The sequence below is a fragment of the Trypanosoma brucei genome, chromosome 9 (genome assembly GCF_000002445.2).
Source record: "Trypanosoma brucei brucei TREU927 chromosome 9, whole genome shotgun sequence".
Lineage (NCBI taxonomy): Eukaryota > Euglenozoa > Kinetoplastea > Trypanosomatida > Trypanosomatidae > Trypanosoma > Trypanosoma brucei.
Genome location: NC_007282.1, coordinates 1,697,699 through 1,715,055, shown reverse-complemented (window position 1 = coordinate 1,715,055; position 17,357 = coordinate 1,697,699). Strand labels below are relative to the sequence as shown.

General features: G+C 47.2%; 6 protein-coding genes across 6 annotated transcripts, besides 6 other annotated features; 5 read left to right on the top strand and 1 right to left on the bottom strand.

Annotated features, from left to right (window-relative positions):
- Positions 1-128: 128 nt before the first annotated feature.
- On the top strand, positions 129-1,559 carry Tb09.211.2450 (hypothetical protein, conserved; the record flags this gene model as incomplete). Its single annotated transcript, XM_822296.1, has 1 exon — positions 129-1,559. The coding sequence occupies one exon, from the start codon at positions 129-131 to the stop codon at positions 1,557-1,559; it is 1,431 nt and encodes a 476-aa protein (XP_827389.1).
- A 319-nt stretch (positions 1,560-1,878) lies between these two features.
- Positions 1,879-2,616, top strand: Tb09.211.2440 (hypothetical protein, conserved; the record flags this gene model as incomplete). Its single annotated transcript, XM_822295.1, has 1 exon — positions 1,879-2,616. The coding sequence occupies one exon, from the start codon at positions 1,879-1,881 to the stop codon at positions 2,614-2,616; it is 738 nt and encodes a 245-aa protein (XP_827388.1).
- A 398-nt stretch (positions 2,617-3,014) lies between these two features.
- Tb09.211.2430 (hypothetical protein, conserved) lies at positions 3,015-4,823 on the top strand (the record flags this gene model as incomplete). The annotated part of the gene is made up of 1 exon (XM_822294.1): positions 3,015-4,823. The coding sequence occupies one exon, from the start codon at positions 3,015-3,017 to the stop codon at positions 4,821-4,823; it is 1,809 nt and encodes a 602-aa protein (XP_827387.1).
- Positions 4,824-5,901: 1,078 nt separating this feature from the next.
- Tb09.211.2420 (PRP8-like protein) lies at positions 5,902-13,113 on the top strand (the record flags this gene model as incomplete). Its single annotated transcript, XM_822293.1, has 1 exon — positions 5,902-13,113. The coding sequence occupies one exon, from the start codon at positions 5,902-5,904 to the stop codon at positions 13,111-13,113; it is 7,212 nt and encodes a 2,403-aa protein (XP_827386.1).
- A 345-nt stretch (positions 13,114-13,458) lies between these two features.
- Positions 13,459-14,463, top strand: Tb09.211.2410 (protein kinase A catalytic subunit; the record flags this gene model as incomplete). Its single annotated transcript, XM_822292.1, has 1 exon — positions 13,459-14,463. One exon carries the CDS (start codon positions 13,459-13,461, stop codon positions 14,461-14,463), a length of 1,005 nt encoding a protein of 334 aa, XP_827385.1.
- A 537-nt stretch (positions 14,464-15,000) lies between these two features.
- Positions 15,001-15,111: a sequence feature (CT-rich).
- Positions 15,112-15,227: 116 nt separating this feature from the next.
- Positions 15,228-15,262: a microsatellite.
- Positions 15,263-15,962: 700 nt separating this feature from the next.
- Tb09.v1.0630 (hypothetical protein, unlikely) lies at positions 15,963-16,310 on the bottom strand (the record flags this gene model as incomplete). The annotated part of the gene is made up of 1 exon (XM_822291.1): positions 15,963-16,310. One exon carries the CDS (start codon positions 16,308-16,310, stop codon positions 15,963-15,965), a length of 348 nt encoding a protein of 115 aa, XP_827384.1.
- Positions 16,280-16,307: a sequence feature (AT_rich).
- A 334-nt stretch (positions 16,311-16,644) lies between the features above and the next one.
- Positions 16,645-16,742: a sequence feature (CT-rich).
- A 316-nt stretch (positions 16,743-17,058) lies between these two features.
- Positions 17,059-17,086: a microsatellite.
- Positions 17,087-17,329: 243 nt separating this feature from the next.
- Positions 17,330-17,357: part of a microsatellite that runs on past the window's edge.

The following is a 17,357-nucleotide window of genomic DNA, read 5'->3' as shown; positions in this document are numbered from 1 at the left end:
TTTTTTTTTCGAGGATAAGGGTGTGCTGTAAGGAATCATTTCCTTTTAACGTCGTTGGCGTGTTCATTTGCGATTGCTGTTATCATTAATATCCAAACTATCTTACCTTTTTTACTTCCACCAAGGAGATGAGTTATTTGGTCGAAGAATTGCCTCTTTCCAGAGCGAAAGTCCCCGGTATATGTGCTGGAGGCTGTACTGGTCCAGGAGTTGGTCCTGGGTCGTATGACATAAACGTCAGCTATCAACGTAGTTGCCGTGGTATGGCGCCGTTTGGCAGCACTAGCAAACGGTTTGGAGCAGAAGCTGCTGCTGCTATACCTGGTGTTGGTACCTACAACATCACACCAGCCGATTTGCAGAAGGGTTGTATATCAACGGTTCCTTTTAATTCCAAGGTAGAACGGTTTGCCGGTTATGGGGCCAATGACTTCCCCGGGCCTGGTGCGTACACGGTTGATGGACACCCGACCAAGCGTCGGTCGCGTTCCCATCCGATCAGATTTTCTCGCCAACCAGATACAACGGGACACATTGCCCCAGGGCCCGGTTATTATGATCCGAACTGCAAGCACCGTCGCTCGAAGTCGGGAACGTTATGTTTCGATGAGTATAGCGGCCGTAAGCCACTCGAAACAAACAAATGTCCCGGCCCCGGACATTACGAATCTGCCGGTTCCTTTACGTCGATCTACAATAGGAAGCCCACCATTTCATTCACTTCCAAAACTGAGCGTTCGCAGAACGGTGGTGGAAGCGGCAACCCGGGCCCAGGAGCCTACAATTTGCCCAGTGTTTTTCGGAGTAAAGAGCAATACAGGGCAGCAAATCCAGAGACTTTAATTGCTTTTGGAACCAAATCAGCTCGGGATGGCCCCTATGGGCCAAACCCATATCCTGGTCCGGGAGCGTACACGGGTGAAATTGCCCCGCGACGGCCTCATGTGCATAGCGAGGAAGGGAGGTGTAAACCATTCATCTCGGTATCCGAGAGGATAAAATACCCGGCGCGGTCGAACATTGGGCCCGGATCATACGACGCCCAGATTCCGAGGAAGGGGCCAAAATACCAGTTGGCTTCAGTTCCATTTTGGTCTAACGTCGCCCGTTTTCCAACACCAAAACCGGCTGAAGAGAGGGATGACCTTGTACCCCATCGTGAAGCTGAGCGTGTACCTCGCCGCATTCATCCCTTGCGCGTACTAAATGAAGCTGTCTCTGAATTTATCAAGCCAAAAGCTCATCAAGGCACTATGAATTTTCTGGATGATGAACATTACGACTTTATAAAGCCCAAATGTACTAGTGGTGGCTACCTCGGCTCTGCTCCCCGTTTAACTTCTACAGCCACCAGGAGCGATTACCCGGGCCCCGGGCAATATGATGTCTGCCATGACTCCTCGTTTGGTAGAGCGAGCTCTGGACGAAGTAAGTGGGGCTGTGATGGCAGGTTTAAGCGGACTGTTGATAGGTTTCCTGGGCCGGGACATTATTCGTGTGACACCACATTTCTAAAGAAGTCGTTCAACCGCACAATCAACCAGTCCGATAATATGTAGATAAAAGAGCAGGGTACTGCTTCACTTAGAATGTACGTTCACAATTACATAGGAGAATGAAAAGAAGTTTCTCAAGGTGATTAAGGCGGGGTGGTTTACACTCAACTCCGGTGTTGCGTTTCTTCCCTCATGAAAGTGGTAGAATAAAAAATTTATGCATTTCTTTGCAGGCATTTTAGCAAGTGAGCCTGTTACGGCGCGCGGGAATCGTAGTCATTTATTATGTACTATCTTTCTTTACTCGGTAGGTGAAAATAGGAAGTGAACCCTTTATAGCTTCGATATAACTGTAGCGTAACCGCCTTATACCAAGGTATAGATGGCACAAGGAGGGTTCACGCTCTCGTCGAGATGGGTGTCCAGGTTGCCCGAGTTTGCTCGACGTGCCTTTCAGTATGATCAGATGGAGTTGGATTCGGCATTGGCCCAGATGTATTCCCTTTGTGTGAAGCCGTCGTTGATTAGTAAAATGAGTAAGGCGCGGAAAATGACTAAGAATCATTATCACAGGGATGACCCTGCCTTTATTGTACTTCAGATATTTTCCTTAGTTCTAACAGTTGCAGCGTATGGTTTGGCGTTGCGAGGAGGTTTGCTCCAAATTCTGTACAACACGCTATATTCTGTGTTGCTCGGTTACTTTGCTGCAGGCGGTGCCATTGCTACGGTAACTTGGCTATTTGCGAATCATTTTCTTGCGGCTTCGAGTCAACCGCATGAATCTGGATGGGAGGTCGACTGGCGTTATTCATTTGATGTTCACTGCAATGGTTATTTTCCTTATTTTATCTGGACGAAAGTCATTCAGTTTGTGCTTCTTCCTATAGTTCTCCACAATTCCTGCGTGCCCCGGGCAATTGGTAACTGTCTGCATACAGTCGGCCTTGTGATGTATGCGTACGTTGTATTTCTGGGTTACTTGGAGCTTCCCATGTTGGCACAGCAGCAGCGGCTAATGTACCCTGTCCCCCTGGTGGTCGTGTTCATGCTATTGGTAACCCTTTTCACGAGCTGGAATGTGTCTTACTGGTCCCTTTGTCAGACATGGTGCAGTTAGTTGTTGGTAGTAGGATACTTTTAAAAACAGGGAGGAAAGAAAGGGACACTGAAACCATACAACGCTGCTCCCAGAGGGGATGTGCTATTCCTTCGTTTGCATATGCACGTTGTCGTTTGGATACAATGGTGTTTGCTACATCCACTACTTTTTTCCCTTTCCTGCGTATCTGTGTGTAAGTGTCTGCGTAATTGCACGTGCTGTTGTTTGCCCCAAGCGCTCAACCGTTTAGTATCCGTACTTTGCCAAACATGCATGTGCATGAATATAAGCGTAGTTAAGTGGGTCAGAACACACCCAAAAGGAGAGGAAACAATTACCTGTTTGATCTATCGTGCTGCATAGCGAAGCATAGGTGTGTTACCCCTGTCGAAGGATTCAAAAATAGCGGCAGACGCATGCTTCGACGGGCTTACATCCAGCGCCGATACCCATTTAACAAACGGGGGCCCCGTGAGCACAAATCATGGAAACACCACGTTTTAACGGAGCCCCCGAAGCCGCTGCAGTGGCGTGACCCTAAGGTTTGGACGAGGGATTTAAGTGTAATGAAGTCTTTTGATGCTCCCCAATGGGATCTTTGGCAATCTCGGCCGCGATCCGAGGATATGGATGAGGCGTTGCAGCCGTTCATGGACATGCCAAAATCGCTTAAAGACCGGCGATACGACATCCCCTGGTGGGCAAATCCGTTTGGTGCATGGTATCTTCAGAACATTCTTTCTCTCGAGCTGTTAAAACTAAAGAGCAAAACGAATGCGGAGAAGATAGCAACGTATAGAAGTTATATGCGCTCACTAGCTTCCGGAAAAGATAATACAATGTCTGATGACGACGTTATTCGTAACATCATCAAAGAACGGTGGAAGACGCTTGAGTTCGGTGACCGCAACGCAGGTTATCCCTGTACATTTGGTGATTACATCCAGTTCCTCAACGAATGGTTTAAGTCCCTTGACGAAGAAGGAATGCAGCGTTTACGAGAGCACTTTGACAGGCGAATCCGCCCTTTGTTAGCGGTTATGTCCCCGGTCGACATTCTTTGGCTGGAAGCTTTGACCCAGAATTCACCACACAACAAAGAGCAGTTACAGCGGAAAATAGCGTTCCAAACAAGTTTGGGTACGCCTGAATTCTTTGATATGTCCAAGCGACTTCGTTACGAAATAAATGAGGATTATAAGGTTCGTGATGAGTTGGGCCCAGAACTCTTTGCTCTCTGGAGCAAGGCGCCTGAGAGGTGGCCACCCGAGCGGTTGTCGAAGATGTATGGACTAGATTTTACTCTGGTCCGCAAAATTCTTGTGTGGCACCACTTCAAGGCTTGCTATGACGCCTGCGTGGAACCTGACTGGTCCCTGCCGAAAAGACTCTTCGCGTTGGAGTGGATACGGGACGTCCGTGCGCGTAAGCATGGACTCTTCTATGGGAAAATGCGATTTGCAGAGCAAAAGATTACGTTCTATAGTGATAGGTTCCTCTTTCGGGATCTTGTGAACCGACGCGAGGCGAGTTATGCGAATGTGTGGGAAATGGATGATCCTTACCGTTTTTTGCAAACGGAGCAAGATTACGAAGATTACTGGGGAGACAATTACGACGTGTACCGTCGTATGTTTCCCGAGATGATTGGAAGGACGGGAGAGCCGGTACAACAGTACGGGCAAATGCCTATTTGGGCAGGCCCCCATCGCCAGCACGCCAACAAGTCCGAGCATAACTGGATGTTCGCTGAAATTGGTGTCAACGTGGGCCATGAAGCTTTAAAGAAACTGGAGCTCGATCCGACGAATGAAAAGAGGAGGCGCTTTGTTATTCGGCAGCCTGACGGCACACTTCGGTCGGCAAAAATGTCTGAGATGAGAGCGTGGTACTGGAAGGAGGAGTGGGCGGATTTCCGCTTCTGGGCACCTCAAATGGAATGGGGCATAGAGAATACCCCTTCTCAGGAACAGTATCAGGAACATGTTCCCGACACCACAGACGCGGATTTCCGGAAGCAGCGCCGCATTCAGTCTCGCCCTGTGAAATGGTTTTACGAAAGTCATTACACCCGCACCGGGAGTTTCGCTGGTTTTCAGCCCCTACGCTTCATGCAACGACGAACCGAACGTGAGGTCCGCTGGCCCGATGTAATCAATGCGGCGGTACAGATTCAGAAGCGGAAACCTGCCGCTTACATTTTCAAGGCGATTCCCGAGTTGTGATGCGCTTACCTCAGGCGGTTTCTCAACCGGGTTGTCTTGCTGCTAGTTGAGCACCGGGTGGAGGAGCCTGGTCGGGCCGATTACTTTTTAGTGTATTAGTGATGATTGTCATCGTGATCATCTTCGCTATTTTTGTTTTTATCGTTTTTTGCCGGCTCGCTCCGTGAACAAGCTAACCGACTGCACTTTTTTTTTTTTTTGCCCCTGGTCTGCTGGTCCCTCTTTGTGTATCGTTTTCGCAACAACGAGGTCGCTGGCGTGATCGACAAGTGGATTCAGTGCGCTTTTGTCCTTCCCTTTCGTGCAAACTGTAATATTCTACCCTCTGTCTTAGGAAGAAAAGAAATGTTTGACGTGAAGTTGAGGCAGTGCTGAAGGGTGTGTGTGGTCCCTCGTAACTATCTGAAACGGCACGTGGCCTCTGCGAGGCCTTTGCATCCGGAACCCTACATGGGACTTGAGTGTTACTGATGCATCTTCCCGATAGGATATTTGGAGTTGTGTGTCTGCCTCTGGAATCTATTAATTCTTTGTTGGAGATGTTCCCTTTGCGCCCTTCCTAGTATGGCTTAGCTTCTCTCCATTCCGCAAGGCATGTTGGTAGTCTGTCTTCCTGGTTAGTTATTTTAAATATAGAGGGTTCTTAAAAAAAAAAAAAGTAGATGTAGTGCAGCAACGTCTGCGTGATCAAACTTCTCCCCATTTCTGAGGGTTTTTTTTTAGTGCATATGCGTTTGCTAACACTGTTTCGATGTCTAAAATGGTTTTACATGCGTAGAGGTTCAGAACTCTCCCTCGAGGAGTAACGTGGAGTGTTGCAACTCCGTGCTGAGGTCACCATATTGTCTTAGATCGTCGAAGAAGAAATTCCCGGACTTTTAACCCTGGTGTGTGCACGTTTAAATATATCCGTGTTTCTGTTTGCCTATTCTGTTCACACTTCTGTCCAACGTTTTGTTCGTAAAGGTAAAACACATAAGGGTAGTTTTTGGCGTTGTTTAGGTTTCGGCGCAGAAATCTACTGAGGGCACGGCAAACGCGGTTCCCTGGGCCTGGGTAGGCCATAGAGTGGTGCAGAATGAAGTCTGGTGGTGGAATTTCCCTGACAGAGGATGGCTTTGAGCATCAGTATAACGGTGAGGGAGTCACTGAGAAGTGGTCATCCGGTCATCGTAGGCAGATTGCGGAGTGGCGAAACCTCAACACAAAACGGTATGGGTACCGTGCGACATACCAGGAAGCCGTTGCTCAAAAGGATGAAGTACCCCCGGAGTACTTGCGTAAACTGGTGAAGGATAACGGTGATTTAAGTGGTAAACGCTTCAATGCCGAGCGGAAGCTGTGTGTCGCTTTGCTGAGGTACATGCCTCTGGCATTGTACAAACTGCTAGAAAACATGCCAATGCCGTGGGAAGAGGCTCGATACGTCAACGTCGTGTATCACATGAGAGGTGTGCTTACGCTTGTTGAGGACACGCCAACGGCACCCGAGCCACTCTACCTAGCTCAGTGGGGCTCGATATGGACTAAAATGCGTTCACACAAAGTTGAACTGCAGCAGGAATGTGGTACTTTTCGTCGGGTGATAAGCAAAGGCAACGAGAATGAACCTCCAATAGACTTCAGTGACTACATTATGGACAGGGAGCCGCCACCGGCATTGTACGACGATCTGGACGAGGAAGATGCTGCGGCGGTGCTGGACTGGTTCTACGACCCCTTTCCACGGCTTGTCCACCCAAACCAAATTCGCGGGTCCCGGCGTCCCAATGGTTACTATTTTACCATCGATGTGATAGAAACCCTGTTCCGGAACGCTATTCCCATTCTTCCCAATTTGGACGACCGGAATTATTATTATCTGTGGGACTTGAAGTCATTTTACGCGGCAAAGGCGATGCATATAGCGATTCCTAGGGCACCCAAATTTGAGGCACCCTCGACGATACAAGAAGAAGAAGGTGAATGGACAGAATTTAACGATCTTCGGCGTGTTATCCACCGGGATGATCCTCGGAAACCGCGCTTCACTATGCTTACTGAGCGGCAAATCGCATTCCCTTTTTTGTATAGTGATGTGGTGGATGGAGTAACTGTTGCACCCTATCGCTACCCAGCGCAGATACGTGTGGAGAATGAGGACCCCGCCGTTCCGTGCTTCTCCTGGAATCCTTCCCTCAATCCTATTAAGGCAATACAAAAGAGGCATTCAGATCCTGTGGGGTCATCCTCGGTAGCCTTATGCTCAGCCGCGTTGCGAAAGTCCCAGTGGCTCGGGGATGAAGAACCCGAGGACGGGTGCCAACCCATGAGTCTGATGGAAAACTTCTCCCCCTTTTTCCAGGAGCTTCCGTTGGAGAATGTTGACACGAAGTCTGCCATGTTGCTGGCGTTTGCACCTGGCCCGTTTAACGAATTCGAAGGTGGTATGAAGCGTCGCGTGGACATTCCTGTGGCGGAACACTGGTGCCGGGATCCCCCATCCCTACTTACAAATGATACGCGGGATAAAATTTTAAGGAGCTATACACAACTGTTGAAGCACCATGTTGCCAAAAACCTCAGGCGGGACCGACAGAAGGAGCGACCTAAAGAAGAAGGTGGTAACCAAGATGAGGGGGGACAACCGGTCCGACGTTTGGACGAGTTAGCAAATTTGGATTTCTTTCACAAAACCAAAATTGATTGGCTGGAAGCTGGTCTCCAGGTTATGCGGCAAGGCCACAACATGTTGGTGCAGCTTATTAATGTTAAAAGCCTCCCGTATGTTCACATAAACTACAACTTTGAGGCAAAACCAACGCGGACACTGACGACTAAAGAGATTAAAAAAAGCCGCTTAGGGCCTGCGTTTCACCTCATCCGTGAGCTTCTGGGTTTTATGAAACAACTTATTGACATGCATACTATGTACCGACTGGGGAAAAATGATTCTATTCAACTCGCCGATGCAATTCAGTACCTTTTTTCACATTTGGGTCGTCTCACAGGCGTGTACAGGTATAAACTTCGGGCAATGAGGCAAATCAAGAGATCGCGGGACTTAAAACACGTTCTGTACAGCAAGTTTAACGTCGGTGAGGTGCTTCGAGGCCCGGGATGTGGGTTCTGGGCGCCATCATGGAGGGTGTGGGTTTTTTTTCTTCGTGGAATGACACCTCTGTTGCAAAGGTATCTTGGGAACCTAACTGATCGCGTACTCCGGGGTCGTGAGGCTAAGGGAAAACATGATGGGAAGCGCATCACCCGCCAACGCGTGGAGACAGATAAGGATGTGAATATAAAGGAGGCGTTCCGGCGGGAGCTGCGGGAGATGCTCCCACCAGACGTGCGAACGGAAGTAATCCGTACAATGGATCAACACATGAATGAAGCCTTCCGTCACTGGCGTGCCGGGCTCCGCTGGTCGGTACCAGGACTGGCAAAGCCTCTTACGGATTTGGTGAACAAATACGTGAAACTCCGGGCAGAAGAATACGTTCGCGTCACACAGTATCAACGGAAGCGGATAAACGAAGGTGACACAGTGGATAAGCAGGCTTTCATGAAGAACCTTGGGCGCCTCACGCGTTTGAAGCTCATGGAGGAGCAGAATCGCCAACGGTCCTACATGGAGGGAACGGACACGGATATTATAACCCCTGAGCAAGCGACGGAGATTTATCGCATGATGGCTAACTGGCTTAGCGACCGCGGCTTCAAGAAAATCAGCTTCCCTAAAGCGTCGAGACCTGCTGAACTACGCCTTCTGGAGCTCGCGCTCAATCGTCTTCGTGACCAACACAATATCGCAAACCGTCTTACTCAGGCACAGCGGGAGGAACAAGCCCGAATTGAGGAGGCATTTAATTCGCCCCATGAAACACTTTCGAAGATAGTGGACTGCCTTGCCCGCGTTCGCAGGTTTAAGAACGTCGAGGTGGAGTACATGGATACTTTTTCGAGTCTGTACCCCATCTATAACGTTGTTCCCTCCGAGAAGCTCGTGGACTCCTTTCTGGACCAGTACCTGTGGTACGAAGCTATGGACCAGCAGCGGCTGTTTCCTAATTGGGTGAAGCCATCTGATCTGGAACCGGTGCCTATTCTCGTCTACAAATGGTGTCAAGGTATCAACGACAGCCCTGGTATTTGGGATTTTGATCGGGATGAGTCTGTCGTGCTGTTACACGCAAAATTGGAGGATGATTTTTACGGAAACATTGATTGGAACCTGTTCCGGCCTCTACTGGAGCTTATAATGGATAAGTCATTGGCGGAATACATCGTCAGTCGCCATGATGTTGTAGTGGAGTTTAAGGATATGGCTTATCATTGTCGCAAGGGGATGTTACGAGGTTTTATGTTTTCATCGTTTCTGGCTCAGTATTGGGGTCTTGTCATTGACGTGCTTTTACTCGGTACACAAAGAAGCCAAGAAATTGCTGGACCGGCGAGGCGCCCCAATCCGTTTATGTCGTGGATGCGAGATCCCTTACTCGCCACATCTCACCCTATTCGTGGATACTGTCGTTACAAGAATGAAGTATATGTGCTGTTAAAATACACCAAGGTTGAAGCTGATGATGTGCGACACCGGTACCTAGAAGAAACTAAAAATGACCCCCAGAAGCGTGCCGAAAACGCTTCCGTTTATGGTTTCAAGAACTTCAAGCAGTGGCCGCGGGACGCTCGGATGCGTCTCTTCCTTAATGATGTGAATCTCGCACGAGCAGTTATATGGGAGTTCCGTGGCCGGCTACCACCGGGCATTGCAGATATTAATGAATCTAATGCTCTAGCAAGCGTCTATTCAAAAGACAATCCGAATTTGTTGTTTGATATGGGAGGGTTCTCTGTACGCATTCTGCCCGTGGTCCGTACCGAAGATGAGGTGCTAGAGAACGAATCCACGTGGAACCTACAGAATACTACGACGAGAGATGTCACGGCGCGTGCTTTCCTTCAGGTATCTCCAGATGATGTCAATAACATACGTAACAAGGCGCGACGGGCCATAATGATGGTTGGAAGTTCAACGTTTCAAAGCATTGCGGCGAAGTGGAATGCACTCGTCACAGAAATTGTTCCATACTACCGTGAGGCTATACTGGGAACAGACTCCCTTCAACAGGTCCTAGCTCGCGCTGAACATCGAATGCAATCGAGAATTATGATGGCTCTTAACTCCCGAGCAAAGGCTCGCTTCCCACCGGTCATATTTTACGCACCTACTGACCTCGGTGGACTTGGTATGTTATCTGTGGGCCATTCGCTGATTCCTGCACGTGACCTCGTCTACTCCAAGTCAACAAGTACGGGTGTGCAATTCTTCTATTCAGGACTTACAAACGCCGACAACATTCCTATTCCCAATATTTTGCAGTACTATACCCCGTGGGAAACGGAGGTACGGGAGAGCGTTAAGGCGTGGACAGAGTTCAACATGCGGGATCGTGAAGCCAAAGCTGCCGGAACGCGGCTCTCAATTGACGATATAGAGCATATCATCAACAAAGGCGTCCCGCGAATTCGGGTTTTGTTTTCGCGTCACGCAAAGCTTTTCCAGTTTGACAAAGGATTTCGGTGTCGTATGGAGTTCCAACGTTACCTTGCAGGGAAGTACTTGAAGAATTGGTGGTTCCACCAAGAGCACGATGGCAACATTTGTGGGGGTGTACTGGAGAGGTATCGTGTCGACACAAACATCGCACTTGGTGGTGTGGAGGCCATTCTTGAGCATAGTCTATTTAGGGGGACGGGTTTCCCATCCTGGGAGGGTATTGAGTTTAACCGCGCTGGAGGTTTTGAAAACTCCAAAAAGGATAGCAAGTTGGCCAAACAGCAGCGTGCCGGTTTGGCAAATGTTCCTAACAGGCGCTTTGCGCTGTGGTGGTGTCCGACAATCAATAGGTCGGACGTCCAAGCCGGGTTTGAGACGAAAATTGATACCACCGGAGTGTTTATGTGCGGCAAGCTTGAAACGATTAAGAAGTCGCTCATTAAGATTTTCAGCGGTTCCCTATGGGAAAAGTGTCATGGGGCAGTAGTGAATGACATCGCAAGCAAGTTGAAGGACATGATGGTGGAATTAGATGCGGCATCCGTCACATTGCAGCAGCAGCACCCGCAAAAATCTTACACGTACACAAGTTCTGCACCCGACATTGTCATGGCGTCAACGTCACGCTGGCCTGTTACATCGAAGCCGACGGTTCTTTCTGACGAAACTGGTGACGAATATAGGGCTCACACGACAAGCAAGTACTGGATTGACGTCCAACTGCGTTGGGGTAATTACGACAGTCACAATATCGCGGAGTATACAAGAAGTAGATTTTACGAATATTCTTCTGCCAAAATGTATCCTTTCCCTGCTGGTATTGTCGTGGCCATCGATTTAGCCTACAACTGTCATTCAGCATTCGGTTATTGGGTACCTCGACTCAAACCGCTGATGATGAAACTTATGACAGCCATTATACGACACAATATAGCACTCAATACTCTGCGTGAGCGTATGAAGCGCGACCTTCAGCTTTTTAGCTCGGCCCCAACGGAGGCCGGGTTGTCGGTGACAAACATTGCGGAGTTATTCTCGGAAGGAATGCGCACTTGGATCGTTGATGACAGCGCTACATATGTCACAAGTGAACAACCCACTGCTGAGGGTGGCAGGAAGTTTAGGTCTGAAAATGGTGCCGTACTTATTTTTGAACCGGCAACAGGGAACCTGAAACTCAGCATTGTTCACAAAAGTGTTTTTGCTGGTCAGAAGCGGCGCACAAAGCTTGCTCGTGAGAAGGCAGCAGAGGAGATTGCCTCCTGGCTACGCAGTGTGCCCGCGAGTCAGCGACCCGGGAAACTCATTGTGACTCGAAGTCGTTTCCGACAAACTCTCCACAATATGCTTATACTGGATTACCCAAACATAATTATTGGACAGAGTGATCTAAACCTTGCGGTCCCAATGGTCCTGCGGCACAGTCGCTTGGCCGATCTGCGGATTTCGGCCACGGAAAGTAAGGGGTGGGAATTCTGCCTTTATGATGACTGGCTGCGGCAGTTTCAACCTGCAACATGCTTTAATTTACTAAATCTCATACTGCGTGGATACCACGTGAATCTCAGTCGCACGCGTCAGACGCTCGAGCCAGACCTTCATGTAGAAGTCCACCACTCACATTTTTGGCCCACCTACACTCGGGAGGAGTGGGAGGCTGTGTCTGTGCGTCTGCAGGAGATGATAATTGCCGACGCGGCCCGTCGGATGAATGTCAGTCCGAACCAGTTCACCGAGATGGAAAAAAAGGACATTCTTCTTGGCAAGAAGATGACCACGGTTGAGATTCAAGAGGAAGAGATGAAGGAATTGGAGGAGATGAAGCGCACTAAGTTGGTGCAAGAACACACAATTGATGTGGTAACGAAGTCGGGCGAAACAGCTAAAAAGAGGGTCAAAGCGGCATTCGACTTCGGTAATTCGACATCCGCGAGCAACTGGCGGGCACGCTCACTTGCTAATGCTACTGTGTTCGGTGAAGGTACCACTGTTGAGATTGATCACTCTGGTGTGACGGGAAGCAGCGACCAACTTATATTTCCTCAGGAGCTGTTGAAAATTTTGTTTCCGTGCTTTGATGTTCAAGCCCAGTTCTGTGCGTACCTTTTTGGGCAGACTCTTCCTGATTCCCCCAATGTTAAGGAGGTGTTGTGCATTATGGTGCCCCCTCAAAAGAGTTCTGCTGTTGAGTACACGACACCGTCATGTATTCCTCATGACCACCCCACCTTGACCGAGAATCATCTTTCCCTTCTTGGTGTCCTTCGTTGCAGTGGCGGGGAACCTTCAATTCACTCCAGAGATGTTGCCATCCACGGCAGACTACTGGCGTGCAATGAGGGGCTGCAAACGGAGGGACTCACAACAGTTGTCGTCGGGGTTTCGCAGGATGGGATTGGTATCCGCTGTTACACTACCACGCGTGAGGGAATATCGTGGGCTCTCGAAGAATATTCCCATGCACTTCAACGCGAGCCCACGGAAGTGCCACCGTTGCATGTAATTCCGGCTCGTGTGACACTGTCGACGGAGCTTCAGGGCTTTTTTCTTGTACCAACAGACAATGGATGGAATCATACCTTCAGAGGGGCAACGTGGCGTGAAGACACGACGTTTGATGTGCGTGTGGACACTCCACAATTTTTCTTTTTTGCAACACACCGTCCAGACCACTTTCTGAATTTTGCCCGATTAACGGAAGAAGAAGCAACAATTGATATGGCAGATCTTGAGAACCTGATGGCGTAGTCATCAACTGCAGTCCTCCAACTGTTTGTCTGCGGGGATGGGAAGGCGGATGTGTTGCGCAGCATCATTTTTTCTTTAATGGAGTTAAAAACCAAACAAAAATTATGGTACCGTTGTCTGTTAAGTGTTTGTGAACCTAAGCACAATTATCGTTATGCATTTGATAACGAAGAAACGACTCACCAGGCTGGGAGTTAAAAACGTCAGTGGCAGACCATCACTTTGCCTGAGTCTCACTTGCTTCTCGGGAATATTAATTGACTTCTCTTTTTCGTTTCTCTTTGCCTTTTTTTTTGTATAATCAAGGTAATAACAAGGTGGGTAAAAGCAACTAGCCGCGCAAATATGACGACAACTCCCACTGGTGATGGCCAACTGTTTACCAAGCCTGACACATCGGGATGGAAGCTGAGTGACTTTGAAATGGGTGACACGCTAGGGACCGGCTCGTTTGGTCGCGTGCGCATTGCAAAACTGAAGAGCAGGGGGGAGTATTATGCAATAAAATGTCTAAAGAAGCATGAGATACTAAAGATGAAGCAGGTACAACACCTGAACCAAGAGAAGCAAATTCTAATGGAGTTGTCACACCCCTTCATTGTGAACATGATGTGTTCCTTCCAGGATGAGAACCGCGTCTACTTTGTTCTAGAATTTGTGGTAGGTGGTGAGGTATTTACTCACCTTCGTTCCGCAGGCCGTTTCCCGAATGACGTAGCGAAGTTCTATCATGCGGAGCTTGTGTTGGCCTTTGAATATTTACACTCGAAGGACATTATCTACCGTGACTTGAAACCTGAGAATCTGCTACTTGATGGGAAGGGACACGTCAAGGTGACTGATTTTGGTTTTGCTAAGAAGGTGACGGATCGTACCTATACGTTATGTGGGACACCTGAGTATCTTGCACCTGAGGTAATTCAGAGCAAAGGACATGGGAAGGCTGTGGATTGGTGGACGATGGGTGTTTTGCTGTATGAATTCATAGCTGGCCATCCTCCCTTTTTTGATGAAACCCCAATTCGGACGTATGAAAAGATTCTTGCGGGCCGGCTTAAATTCCCCAATTGGTTTGATGAGCGTGCGCGGGATCTCGTAAAGGGTTTATTGCAAACGGATCACACGAAACGGTTGGGCACGCTGAAGGATGGCGTAGCTGATGTGAAGAATCACCCATTCTTCCGTGGTGCGAATTGGGAGAAACTCTATGGACGTCATTATAACGCCCCCATTGCCGTAAAAGTGAAGAGCCCCGGCGACACAAGTAACTTTGAGTCGTATCCCGAGAGTGGAGATAAGGGTTCTCCTCCACTAACCCCTTCGCAACAGGTTGCATTCCGTGGTTTTTAGAGGTGCATTGCACAACCGTATGCTCCGGTACCGTTGTTGCAATCGCATGTTAAAACGCGTGAGTAGAAGGTAATAAGCACACACGCATAAATTCGTGAAATAGTTAGGGGAGTGTGGATGAACCTTTAGTTAAATATTTTACTATGGTTGTGTTTGGGATCCTATTCTCTCTAGGCGACGGTGAAGTATTCTACTATTATGTTTTACATTCTTCTTCTATCTTCCCTCCCTTTCTTGGTTTTCACTGCTTTCTGTCATTCTTTCCTTTTCCTTTTTCACGTTAATACCTTTTTTTTTCGCTTTAGATGATAATTTGTTACTCCTCCCGAACGTTGCGGTGGGTTTTTTGATTTGTTTTTCTGTTGCCACGATGGTGCTGTGGCGACAGCCTTCCTTTCTTCTCTTTTAACACTTGTTTTCTATTCGGTTCTTCATTTTTGCTTTTTTTTTCTTAAGAAAAAAAATGTATTTCCACACCCTTAAATTTGTCATGTCATTTTTTTTTCCCCCGGTTTGTTTTATTTATTTATGCTTCCCGGGAGAAAGGGATAAAAAGAGAGAAAAGAGGAAGAGGGAGAGAGGGGGGTGGGATGGGGCTGAATAATGACGTATGGGAAAGGAAGAAGGGAGTGGAGAAGAAGGAAGGAGGTTGTGTTTTCTAATGGTGGAATTTTCCTTCTCCATGTTGTAACCTCAAACCTTTTCCCTTCCCATCGTTACATCGTCGATCTTTTTTTTTTTCTTTTCTCTTTATGTTTACCCTTTTGTTGATATTGTTGTAATTGTTGTTGTTGTTGTTCCTTTAAGTGTGCACACGGGTCTCTATGTTTGTTTGTTTGCTTTGTTTTTGGGAGGAGAAAGGAAAGAATGAAAGGAGTGAAGACATGTGGAGGTGTGGAGAGAAGAAATGCTGCCGCCGGTATTGTTGAGAAAGTGACTCGGGTGTGGTATCAAGTGGAGGGAATGAATAATAAAGCAGAAGCGATAAGAAAATAATAAATGGAAAAAGAGAAATGACACCCCATGAGTAAAAATGCGAGTGCCGTTTCAATGTCGCTTCTTTTTTTTTTTTTGTGTGTGTGTGTATGGGTATTTTTTATGTATGGTTGGAGGCGCGCCTCCGTGCGAAATGCGGCTGCTTCTCCACCCACCTCTTACTATTGTGATTGCAGGAGGTGAAGTGTGAGTGGGAGTGGGGGGGAGGGAAAAAAAAAAGAAGAAAGGTAATGTTGCTCCATTCCACCACATCTTCCATGTTTTTTTTCTTTTCGCCTATTTTCTGCACCTCTCTTTGCTTTCGTTTACTATCCGTGTCTTTTTCACTGACTCTACCGTTTTGTTTTGTTTTTTCCCTTGTGTGGGTTATTTGATAGATGCTGAAAAGGTTGGAGGGGAGTGATTTTTTTTTGTTATTGTTTAATTGCGCACTGCTGAGTTGTCCGACCGCGTGAACGCGCAACGAAGTAGGGAAAAGGAGAAAAAATGTTGTTGTTGTTGTTTTATCCCTCCTGTCTGAAATCCCCCCATTTTTGTTTTAGAAGAATATGATGATTAGAATCGTAAAATAAAAGAAGGAAAAGGGAAGAAGGGGAAAAGCGTTTGAACACCATTTGAACATTTAAGAGAGAAAAAACTGAAGAAGACGACAGGGATACATAAATTAGGATAAAAGAGAAAATGGACAAAAGGAGAGGTTCAAAAAAAAAAGTGATAATAATGAAAGGAAGTAACAGGTGCAGGGAGTTGAGATGTTTGCAGCGGCTGAGAGATGGTATTACAACTGGATGTTTCCAAGTATGTGTGTCTGTGTGTGTACAAATTAAATATATAAATATATAAATAAACATATGTATGTGTCTGTCTGATTGTTTGTTAGCCTGAAAAGAGAGAGAGAGGAAGGCACGCACTGTGACGTGCTTGTTTGCTTGTTATTGTTATTGTTATTGTTACTGTTGTTTTCTTTTTTTCTCGCGTGTACGTGGTAAGCTTTGTTATACTCGCGGCATGATGTAAGTCCTATTCCACATATACACACATTAAAAAAAAAAGAAAAGAAAAATAAATAAAAAGATGACAAAGGACAGGCACAGAGGCGAAGATAAGCCGAATATGTGACTGAGGGCAGCTGTAATTATTAATGTTTTCGTCGTTCCCCATGTTATCCCGGATATGTGAAGTGCAAAAAGGGGGAAGAGGGCGGTAGGGGAAAGGGAAAGGGGAAAAACGAAGAGAAAAAGAAAAGAAAAAAAAGGAAGACGTGAGGAGAAGGAAGAGGGAAAAATGTGTATGTGTGGTGAGGTTACGGTGAAGGGAATGGAAGGGTGACGGAAAGATAACGACACCGGGAGTAAATGCGGGTTAATGGGAAAAGGGAGAAAAAGAAAAGTGTTTTTTTTTTTTACAAGAAGAGGAAGAAAAAGAAGGAAGCAAAAGTTGTTTATGAATGGACTATTCGTGAAGTTTATGCCCTATGTCTCTTCTTGTGCACGGTGCGTCAAGGAAGTGTATGAAATGACTCGTCACCAAACGAGACAAAAATGTTTAGAGCGTGAGGTTACTCGGGGTTTTAGCTGACTTCACTGCGTCGTACCACTATTTTTTTTCCTTTTCTTTTCTTTTTTTTGTTTTGGTTTCGTCGATATTTTTCCAGCACCTCTTCCATTTACTCTTTTTTCCCCCCTCTCCGCCACCCCGCTGCAGGGTTGAGCTATTTAACATCGTAGTGAATGACTCGACACAAAATGTGTAGGAGTTGCACCAAATGATACCCTCACGTACGCATGCCGGCCCACCTCTCTCTTTCCCTTTATTATGGAGAAGAAAGGAAGGAACTAATAAAAAAAGGGGGAGAAAAGAAAGAAAAATCGTTTATATTTATGTATGTGTTTGTGTGT